Source organism: Zootoca vivipara, chromosome 10 (genome assembly GCF_965207765.1).
Source record: "Zootoca vivipara chromosome 10, rZooViv2.hap1.1, whole genome shotgun sequence".
Classification (NCBI taxonomy): Eukaryota; Metazoa; Chordata; class Lepidosauria; order Squamata; family Lacertidae; genus Zootoca; species Zootoca vivipara.
In genome coordinates, this window is record NC_142593.1 from 36225972 (window position 1) to 36237994 (window position 12023).

The 12023-nt window shown below is 41.7% G+C and overlaps 1 protein-coding gene across 4 annotated transcripts in view; it reads right to left on the reverse strand.

The window, feature by feature from the left end:
• Positions 1–5227: 5227 nt before the first annotated feature.
• The window catches only part of PIK3R1 (phosphoinositide-3-kinase regulatory subunit 1), a 64779-nt gene continuing 57983 nt past the window's right edge, over positions 5228–12023 (reverse strand). For all 4 annotated transcript variants that reach the window (XM_035100332.3, XM_035100334.3, XM_035100336.3 and 1 more), the window contains 2 exons: positions 10958–11128; positions 5228–9823 (listed from right to left, as the gene is read on the reverse strand). In XM_035100332.3, coding sequence (XP_034956223.1) covers positions 9634–9823; positions 10958–11128 — 361 coding nt within the window. In that variant the 3' untranslated portion in view covers positions 5228–9633. The remainder of the gene's footprint in view (positions 9824–10957; positions 11129–12023) is intronic.

Here is a 12023-nt window from a genome sequence, read left to right on the forward strand (position 1 = left end):
CAAATGCATTGCACATTCCAGCAAGAGGACTACATTGGCAGCTTCATGCACACTCAGACACTAAGCATGTGGCGCAACTTCTGCCCATTTCAGTGCTCTTTGGGTGTGATTATATCTGGGTATGTGCGTGTGTCTGTGCATGTACACAGGAGGAGAGTTACTGGAGAGGCGGGGCGGATATGTCCAAAACTGTTGTAGCTGCTATTACAGTACAAACAATAATAAAGACATTCCTACCAGTCTTGTCTCTGTTCAAGTCCTTATGGATCGCGTCCAGTATAATATGATTACAGCTTCTTTTTTAAAAAACCCCAAACCCCAGCCATTCCATTCATGTCTCTGAAATATCTTGGTCCTTGAGGTTCTTAGGAACCATTTGGGTTTTCACCGTAGGTTGCCTAGCACATCACAATGACAAACAATTAACACGTTCTGAGGATCTTCCCTGGATAGTTCAAGTAATCCTAGGATTCAAATGTTATTAGACTTCCAAGAGCTTTGGAAAGTTCAAATTTTTCCTGCATGCATTATCCTTTCCCAGGGTATCAACAGCTGTTTCCATTCTTAATAGCTTTGTCCCAGTTGTGTCTCCATAGCCTTCCTAATGCCCTTTGCAGATTTGTCTACAGCTGTAAGTCTAAGCTGCTCATATACAGAATACACTGCAGACATTTCGAATCTTTAGGGGAGCAATGGTTTCAAGCCTGAAACCTGGGTTCAAATCGATGCTCAGCTACCAACTCATGCTGGGTGGTCTTTAAGTAAATCATTATCTCAGACTCAGCTGCTGAACAAGAAAACATGAATGAGGGTGTGTCCAGATGGCATGTTTTGCACCATCTGCTACTGACTGCCAAACAAGGAGGTGCAGTTTTGCCAGTTTAAAGACCACCCACTGTGAGTGGGCACCCAACACCTAATTCAAGAGGCACACATTTTTAACAATTGGTCTAGTTAGAAATCCATCCATCATCCCAATTCCCCATTATTGGGTCCTTATTCCTCCTTTTATTTTAGTGTTTGTATGATAACAGAAGAATAGAATTGTCAAGTTGGAAGGGACCACAAGGGTCATCTAGCAATGCTGGAATCTTTTTTACCAAACATGGGGCTCAAACCCACAACCTTGAGATTAAGAGTCTCATGCCCTACTGACTGAGCTATCACCAGTTAGACAACTTGCTGCAGTTTATCCGCTATGAACAAAGGAGGCTGATTTTAGCTCCATTTTGTCTAATTCCACTGTGATGGATCTCCAAGGTCTCCAGTAGCCCTGATACCTGACTAGAGTTCCTAGTTGCACCAAGTACTTTATGGATGCAAAGCATGCACTCTATCCATTGAGCAGGTTTAAAGAGAGGCACATGGATCAGTTGTGCACAATGTGAGGTCACGTTAGTTATAAGTGAACTTAAATTAAGGTGTTTTCTAGAGGACTTGGAAAATTGACAATCCCTTGTCCATGCTGGCTGAGGCTAATGGAAATTGAAGTTCAATGACATCTGGATGGCCACAGGCTCCCCACTTCTATCTATAACATATAATATGATCCAAACAGACAGGGGGGGGGGTTCCCTCTTCTTAGAAGGCAATTCCATTGGATGTGTAGAGAACCGAAGGCCGCTCTGAAACCCAGAGGGAGGGAGATTAGCTCTGTAAATAATCCTGTGCATGGTGAATGCATGGCACTGAGTCACATGACAACAAACGAAAAGCTGTGGAAAACAAGAAGCTTAGCTTTCCCTGGAGTGAAGGGACGACTAATTAACAAAGTAATCTAAGCAGAGAGATTAGTTCTGGGCAGAAAGGTAGGATGGAAATAAATTATCAAATAAAATGCTAAATACTATAGTCTCTCAATTCCCCCCTTTCCCTTTTAAACCAGGATAATGCCATTATCTGTACTGTTACTTAAACTTTAAGCAATAATGCTGATAATGGCATTACATTGGTATAACTGGAGAAAGGGTAGAAGGAGAAGTTGCAGAATTGACAATTTTATTTTAAGTCTTAAAGAGAACAGAAACCAAGAGATAATGATGGAAACAGCAGCTCATACTCTCCAAACAAGAGACTTTCATGTGCGTGGAGAAAGGGATGGAAACTGAGAGACAAATAGGATGCTGGTCTGTGTCCATTACAATCAAAAGAACTCCATATTCCCAGATATTCCTCCTGTGAGTGACAGACAGCTCCTGTCCTTTCAGAAGGTGGTAGAGAATATTCTTTTAGTGAAACATCTATGCAGGGGTCACCAACCCAGAGATCATGGGCACTGGTTTGCCTGCCAGAACTGCCAATGGCACCCGTGAAGGACACAGTAAATATCCCCTCAAAAATCCCCAGGAGTGTTAACTCTTCCTACTCAGTTCCTATTTGCTCCAGCTTAGCCTCTCCTCCATAGAACATGTCCCTTTGAACATACCCCCACTTCATTGGATGTCAGGATTAGATGCCTACCTTCCAGAAATACAAAGAACTTCTCTCTGTGAGTGAGCAGAGAGGTGGTGGAAGTAGATCTGCTCCCCCCCCTTGCCCCATTGAAGGGGAGGCGTGTTCCTGTTTCTTTTAAGATGCAGGAGCTACGCTGTGTTATATCACACCTCCACAAACAGCCATTTTGTGGCTGTTTCCCATCACACTTTCCTCAAAATTCCAGATGTGCCCACTGGATCCAAAAGATTAGTGAACCTCCCGGCTTATGCACTGCCGTAATGTGCATGATCATTTGCTTGGATAATATACAGTGATACCTCTACTTACAAATAACTCTACTTACAATTTTTTCTACTTACCAATGGAGCTCCGCCCGCCATCTTGGATGCGGTTTAGATAGCATTTTTTCTCCATACGAATTTTTAGATAGGGTTTTTTCGACTTACAAATGTGTGTTCGGAACGCATTAAATTCGTAAGTAGAGGTACCACTGTAATGTAATCGGGTGTGTATAGTTAGCTAGAAAGAGTTTCTTCAGCAACTCGTATCTGAAGAGCTTTGTTCCTGTGGCCCTCTAGAAAAGGGATTATCAGTGGACTGAAACTACCTCCAATAGCCTTTTACAATTTTTCATGCTTCAGATGCAACAGGCAGCACCAACACATGGATACACCAAGGACCTTTGCACCTGTTCCCCCCCCCCACTTCTCAATATCCAAATAGGAAGTCTGAGCTTGCAAATTTCCATGTGGAGCAGCAGCAGGTATGCATAACATGGATTCCTCTTCAAAAACAGCAGGCTGATTTGCAACACCAATTGCCCACAGGCCTGCTTGTGTGAAAGTGTCTCAAGCAGATTTGTCCAAAGCATAGTGTCCCGACAAAGCATGTCTGTGCCCAACAGGATTTTTGGACCAGTATTTGGAAGTGCTGGAACCACATCATTTGATTGAAACCCTGAGGTTTTCAGATTGTGACAGTGACACTCAGAACAGCAAAGGCCGACCAAGGTTTTTCAAATGTTCTCTTCCAGCAATTTAACCCTGGCTTAACTTTAACTAAATGTATCAGCAGATGCTCTCCATTTCTTATATTCATTACAGTTGCTGCTCCCCCCCCCACCTGCTTCTTCCACCCACTTGAGTCAACTGCTGGGAGCACTTTTGTGTGTGCCAGTTGAACCCCAGCTCTGTTCCCACACAAGACTTGTTTGCATGTCATACGGTAGCAGCCTTCCCCAATGTGCTGTTCTCCAGATGTGGTTGGACTACAACTGCAACCATGCCTGAGCATTGGCCATTCTGAATGCGGTTGATGAAAGCTAGGGAACACTGCCTGTAGGGTCTGTCCCTCCCTCAAACAGCTCTCAAGAGGGTGACACCCTCATTGAACCAGGCCCTGTCATCCATCGCCCTTAGAAGTTTCACAGTGATGAAACTTCGGTTGGTCCAGATTAAAAACAATGTCATGCCAAATAAAGAGGGGGCAAAGGGGAATGACAATGGCTTGATACACAAAACCAATTTGGTCCATAGACCTGAGGTTTCACACCTCTGCCTTAGGCCCTCAAGTAGAGAGAAGTGTGAAAAAGAGGCCAGGACACAGAGAGCCACCAGATACATTTAAAGATTTGGGAATGCCCAGTGAGATTTCTTAGAACAGCACCGCCCTCACCCCAACCTTTAAAACCCTAAACGACCTCGGCCCAGTATACCTGAAGGAGCCTCTCCACCCCAATCATTCTGGCCGGACACTGAGGTCCAGTGCTGAGGGCCTTCTGGTGGTTCCCTCACTGCGAGAACTGAGGTTACAGGGAACCAGGCAGAGGGCCTTCTCGGTGGCGCCCACCCTGTGGAACGCCCCCCACCAGATGTCAAGGAAATAAAACAACTATCTGACTTTTAGAAGACATCTCAAGGCAGCCATGTTTAGGGAAGTTTTTAATGTTTAACCGTGTTTTTAATATTCTGTTGGAAGCCGCCCAGAGTGGCTGGGGAAACCCAGCCAGATGGGCGGGGTATAAATAATAAATTACGGTATTATAATATTATTCTATTATAATCTGCTTTTGGAAGTCCTTCATGTTTCAAAAGAGAAGCACAAGCCCTGGATGCCACCTAAAGTCTAGAGGTGACACTAATAATCTGTTTTATCCTAAAAGACATTTGTGTGAATGAAGTTTTATTATAATACAGGCGACTCAGCTAATGCGGGGGTTATGTTCTGGGGATTGCGTGTCAAGTCAAAAACATGTATAGTAAAAATATGTTGGGTTCAATTGCTGGTGGGATTGCTAAAGCCATTTCCCCCAGAACTCTCCCCTGCTCTCTCTCTCTCTGCCAAGCGCATAAAGCTGAGCGCACACAAGTTAAATGTGAGTAGGTTGCAAGTTACCTGTACCACATGGAAGGTCATATTATACTCTTACCATCCAAATAAAAAGGAAAGTATGCCCATCTCATGCACTAGGAACTACTAATCTACTGGGGTACCAAGTTGAAATATTTATTTTCCCCTTTATACTTGGGATCCTTTGGGGAGAATTCACATGCTACCATCCTTTAGACCAGGCATCTCCAAACTGCGGTCCTCCAGATATTTTGGCCTACAACTCCCATCATCCCTAGCTAACAGGACCAGTGGTTGGGGAAGATGGGAATTGTAGTCCAAACATCTGGAGGCCCGAAGTCTGGGGATGCCTGCTTTAGACTACCAGCTGATCATCAGAAACCAAGCACACAAGAGAGTCAGCAGTGCGACAATAACCTCATTGAGGATTCAACACATAAAGCGCAGTTGCAAAACAATCTTTATTCTGGCTGAAGATCTAGTACAATTTTTTAAAGCAACTTAAAAACAGGACACAGCTCCATCAATTTCAGAAAAGCCAGCATCTTTTAAGGAGGTGCATTTGCCTTTTAAAGGCAATGTACAAAGTGATCCATTTAGCTTCTTCCTCCCTTACAAAAATTAAAAACAACAAAAAATTAATGTTTTAAAGACATTTAACAGAACAGAGCTTATTTTTTTTTCCTAAGGAGGGAAAAACCAAGAATAAAAATAGCAGCATGTTGGGCAGCTAATGCAGTCTCATAGGGACAAATGGTAATGTAACTTTTCCTAATTTTGTATCTGGCTCATTTTAAAAGCAGATCTTACAAGATCTGTGGGGTTTCTTTGTGTGTATGTGTGTGTTTTTTTAATGGAATATTGCTTTTTTTTAACCATGTCCCATGGGAGGCATTTAGCTTCGAACTGCCCATTCTGAAAGCGATCCTGAACAAAAGCCACCTTAGGAATCACTTTCCCAAACAAATACCATGCATAGCAAAAGCACTGTGTTAAAACTAACCAATGTTCTTCTCAATGAAAAACATCAGAATGACACCCCCCCCTTTCCCCAAAGCATCAAAGCTCATTGTTAATTACATGACAAAGCCACTTTTTCTACATAACAGCTGACACTGAAACATAAGATTTGGCTTGACACATTAAAATAAATTCTAGAAACATGACCTTTTCCAAGCTCCCTCTGTCTTTGAAACAAGTTGCTGGAATTTGAAATCAGGTGCACCCAAATCATTCACTCTTCCCTAGTCTGAAGGGCAGGTGGGGTGGGGAAGGTTGTGTGTTCCCTTTTCAATACAAGTTAAGAGACGTTGAAATATGCTCAGTTTAGTACCATGATTGAATACAGCAGACTTCCTCCATTTCTCTTTTATAATAGGAAATAGTGACCGGGACTCAATTTTTCCTCCGTGTAGAAAAAACAAGAAGAAAGCACTCCCCCTTTACACTAACTTCCAATTAACAGCATTTCTCTATTTTATTTGCATTGCATCTTCTGCCAAATGGCACAAAGAACCAACGACACACAAAATGATAAAATCCGAACATTAAAATACACCTCAGAACACCGTCCGGGTTGTTTGAATACATGGGAAACTTGGGAGTAAAGTTTCACTTCATGCTTATAGTTGCTGAAAACAGCAGTGAGAATGTGGTTCTTACACACACACACACACAGAGAAACACACACACACACACACACACACACACACACACACACACGTGTAACATCAGAGACAACAAACCTAAGCCTCAAGTTAAGGAATCCATAACTTGTTTTGTCTGTAGTAGCTGTATTCATTTTAGGTGCATCGGGATACAAACAGGACAGTTCATATTCTAGGAACCCACTTTAATTATCTTTGTAGCTCAGAAGTTTGGTTCTGTCTCTCTGCATCCTAAACCAGAGAGGGAGATGCACAGAGGCAGCGTTTTGCATGTGCATCCACTCCTAGCTTGGGGACCACAAACTAAAAAGGGTATTGCTATGTAGTTTCCAAGGCTGGGACACTGTACCCAGCCTCAAAAGCTTGCACACATGTGGTTTCCCAAAACAAGATTGGCAACAGTGCACAGCAAATACTGTCAACCTGAGCAGTGCCGATCAATGGGGTGGCAAGTTTGGGTGGTGTGAGGACTGAATCCAGGCGCCACCTTTCTTTGCCCCAATGGACCTATGCTTAGCCTTCTCTTCCCTCTAAACAGGTGATCAGAACTCGCAGCGCCACCTCTCCGTCTGACAATACGTCAAGATGCACAGCCATCTCCGTCAAAGTGCATTCGGGTCATATTACAATAGCAAACTACTTGCTACTCAGTGACCAGTCGTATTTTGCCCTCCAAGAACTACCATTGGAGCAAAATATATGCGTTTCCTCCCCCCTACTGTTGAGTGGAAAAGAATAAATGAACTGATTAAAATTGGTATAGTTCAGGCATCCCCAAACTTCGGCCCTCCAGATATTTTGGACTACAATCCCCATCATCCCTGACCACTGGTCCTGTTAGCTAGGGATCATGGGAGTTGTAGGCCAAAACATCTGGAGGGCCGTAGGTTGGGGATGCCTGGTATAGTTCTTGTTGGTCAATGCTCCTTGAGATGAAATGTGACTCTCAGCTTCCACTTCCACCTGAGTAAACGTGGAGCAATTCCATTGACTCTCATGAGACTACTTCAGTGAAAGCAGATTTAAGCTTGCAAGGGCAGCCCAAACTCCCGCTAAAGCCTTCTACAAGGTTGGCAAAGCCCCAGCTGGCTTTAAAAGGGGTTTTAAAAGGGGCTTTAAAACCTTGAAGTTTTCTGAAACACACTGCATTCCTCAGAAAAGCAAAGCCAACGAGTGATAAACAAACTCCTCACAGCATCAAATATAAAGATACTGGGGGGGGGGGAGGACTGAGGGAACAAAGCTAATTTATTCATAGTGTTACCAAACAAGAAAGAGATATCTGCAAGGAATCCGTAGTGCTTTGTTTTAAGAAGCACTGATTACCTAATGGGTCAAAACCATAAAAAGTTCCACAATAACTATTTTCTTTTCGCTTATTCACTAAAACAAACAAACAAAAAGACTTCCAGAGTTCCTTAACAACTAATCTGTAAAACAGAAAATGCAACTATGATTTTTAAAGTTTTGCTCAAGAAATGCAGAATTTGGTTAGATACTAGAACAATGAGGTTTTATGTTTCTTTCATTACTTTTAATCCATTGGTTTGTTTGCCTTTTCAGATGACTGTATTTGTTTTTTGTTTTACTCCATAGAGATATGAAAGTAATAAAAGATTAATTGTGGGAATTATGTGTCACAGAACTAGGGCTTCCTAAAATTATCCTTATTATACTCTGTTATTCACAAAAATATGAAATATGGAAGCCAAATGCACACATGGTTGAAAAACCACCCACCAAAAACAATTTTTCCATATGATATGGAAAATATCTTGATGAAGTGTCTAGATCTGTTGTTCAAAATTTCACATGTCAATCAACAGGATTAAACTTGATTTAACTACCCTAATAGCCAATGTTTTCTGACTGTTTTTCTGCAGCATTCAAAACAAGATGAACATTTGTCTTCATTCAAATACAAACAGAACCAGCACAGAAATCTAAAACTCTTCCAATAAAATATATTGGGATTCCATAATCTGAAGGTATTTTTCAAACAATATTGTTGGACTCAGTGATACTTTGCAATGTTCATATATTCTTTTATTGAATAAAGCAGCTTTGAAGCTTATCAGGCACTGCCCAACAAAATATTTAGTCAAGAAGGAAATCTTGAATTTTAACCTTGAGCTACCAGCCCAATTCTCTATACAAAGTGAGGGGGGACCCTGTTAAAATAGTTCATAGATTTAATTCTGAAATCAACTTTTACTGACATCCTGCACATTACTTTTTAAAAAATGGCCAAGGAAGTAATGAACGAACTGAAAAATGACACCAAAATATGTATTAAGGGAACATTTTGAGATGACAAAAAGAAAAGAAAGAAAAGAAAAAAGCTTATCCTCTAGTTACACTTGAACAAATACAGCCAATAGAAAATGAAGTATTGCATAGCAGTGTAAGGATTTAGCTTTCGGTGAAACAAATAGTGAACAGAATGCGTTTGGTATTGACAGTATCCATCTATGATATTTAGTCACCCGGAACTATGTACATATTATATATACTGTATGCCATAAAAGTCCAGTTTTATTCAGTCTTAAATATCTTCTTAAAACAGGAATTTAAATGTCTAAACAAAAACACTTCCTGGCACTTATGTTACCCACGTCTGTTTTAAAGTGTCTTCTAAAGTGTCCCTTAAAACGTGAAAGTGCCGTTCTGCTACATATCATTCGCCAGAAAACCAGCAATCCACAAAACTGGCAATCCGCATCCTCTGTGCGCAACCACATCACCCAAGTCGCAACGGAGAAATTCTGATGCCACTTTATGCAGCCCCTGCTGCACTTTGGAGTCTTCAGAGTTCCAACATTTGAGCTCTTAAAGCTTCGACGAGGTGGTCAACAAGCACCATGGTTAAAGGCCTCTATGTCCCTGCAGGGAGACAGGTATAGCACTTCTCTTTTGATGTGTTTTGCCTTCTGCTTAGTTTTTTTTCCTCTAAAAAAGAAAGCACTTTAGATTAGAAATGTGTGTTTGCAGCTCTTAAAACTGCACTCTCTCCCACTGCGGTTGCGAAGAAAAGCTTCAGTCCCATCTGAAGACAGATGGCTTTGACACTTTAGCTCCAACTCAAGAAGAGCATTCTCTACCCAGAGGCCTCAAGATTGTTGAATGATCTTTGTGGGTGTTTTAATAGAAAGAGACAAACCCCAGAGTATTATTAACATCTTCATCGTCTCTGCTGTGCATATACTGGATAGGCTAGTGTGACGTTGAGAGAGTCATTGTGTTGCACTAGCGATGTGTGTTGATAGTGTAGCACCAGTTCTTTCAGCGAGTTGTACAAGTTATATGGCTCTGCAAATCCAAACCCAGTAGGCGTTTCATTGATAACACAATGCTTCACTTCACCGTCCACACTAAAAGAAGAGAGAAAGATTTTTGTTTAGGTTGCCAAAGATACATCCTTCTTATTTTAAGTTATCCTTAAGATGAGAAAATAAAAAAATCCTTTGTTCCATTATTACTATATAACCTAAAATTACTCCCACTGCTCCACTCGCCTTTAACCAATAATATTTTTTGATTTTGTAGCTCCACATAGGGATAACCTAAAGTTCCCTCTTACTCTGAAATAATTTCAACATCTTTCAGAATATTTCTTGAACTTTGGCTGCAATCCTATACATACACCCCTGGAAGTCCCACTGAAGTCAACGGAGCTTACCTCAAAGTAAACATGTATAGGATGACACTATTATTCATTTTGTATCACTGAATAAAGTATGAAGATTTTTATTTTAATTCATGTTCAAGTCATTAATTGCACATCTTTATGTCAACAACCGGCCTTCACTCAGAAGTGAAGCTAGGCCTAAAAGTGCAGAACATCTTGGGTTGGCAGAGAGGTTCAGTGAGAATTAAAAAAAAACATGGCTACTCAAGCAAACAAGTATGGGATCGTGAGGGGAGCATGGCCAAGCAAACTACACTGGCTAGTGGGGTCTTCCCCGCCAGCAGAGCAGATAAGCATATAACTAAGAGAGATTAGGCAGGGAGGAGAGCACATAGGTGGGCACAAAAGACCCACAAATGTTGGTAACTGATAATATTAAAATGTTAAGATTCAGGGCAATATCCCCATAGAATTCGCAGGGATTGTGAGGTTCAGGAATCGCTTGCCCAACAAGGGGCTAAAACCCACAACCCTGAGAGTAAGAGTATCATGCTCTACCAACTGAGCTATCCCAGATACCTCAAACATTATTAGTCAGATTCAAATGCGAGTCCCGCTAGAACAGCGATAGTTCCCCTTCCCTTATTCCTCCTGCCCAATTGGCTCTGGAGAGGTTGGGGGATCCCCCCAGAAAAGCACACAGGGGTAGGAGACGCTGTTCCATCTGGCAAGCAGTAATTGCTTATGCTGACAGAACCACTGTAAGAGTGTGATGCTGAATTCTGCCCAATGTTGCAAGATGGATAATTATTAATTGAACTGAGGATGTTACATGCCCCACTGCTTAAGAAATAGGGTAAAACATTTGGATACATACACAACAGAGCACGCAGAGCAACCCGGCTTGCTACTTTCCCGAATAAGGAATGTGCCGTCCCTTTTCCCACGCAGCAAATTTTCTGCTTGGCCTCTGTTGATATTTCCTACATTCCACGTTCGCTCATCATGATGAGGCAAATCCTCATCATCTTCCACCATAGAATATTGCCTATTGGGAGGAGAAGCAACATGTAATAGTTAAGAACCGGATGAAATTAACTTTTAATATATTGGTTACACTTCCACCCAAATTATTTAATTCAGGATTTCAAAAGTTGGCCCCATCAGCATTCTCAAATACACGAGGGCAAGATTCAGGCTTTGGTGAGAAGAAATTAATTTCCTAATCATCATGACTGTCTTCCAAATATTGTAAGACGCAAACTACAGACTTGTTTTCCTGAGTCTACAGGGATGTACAAATTGCTGCCTACAACTTTTGCCATGTGGCAACAAAATGAGATCAAGATGATTCTTGTCAGCTTCACATTATGATAACAACCCAGTTATTATTTTTTAACAGGTTGGATCCAGACTGCCTTCCATGGATGAAAAGTCTCCTTCCAACTGTCTAGATCAATGTGAGTAATGCCAAGGAGGCTGCATGGTGGAGTGAACAGGTAAGTCATCTCCCTTCCCCCACCAGTGAGAATGAAGCCTGGACCTAAGCCAACATGACTGATAAGTTCTCAAGTACTGCCATCGCTAATGGTGCTGCCCTGCTGCCAGCACAAAACAGTTCAACACAAGCTGCCTTTGGGTCCGCTAAGATGGCTCTAGTTTTCAAACAAGACTATGCATTGACCCCAAACACAGACTGCTATCCATAATCACAAATGTGTCTTATAAATAAAGTGGAGCAAGCCCTAGATTAATGCAGACTGTTCCTGCTAACGGAGTAAAAAAAAAAGCGCTGCTTCTCCCCCAATCTCACCTTGGTGTTATTTAAAAGCATTCCTCTATGAATTTAGAATCTGCCTTGTTTTGCTCGTTTACTGAAAATACATTCTGGAATGCTCAGCAGCAGCATAGCGAATACCCTTCCAACAGAGCTAGCACCCAAA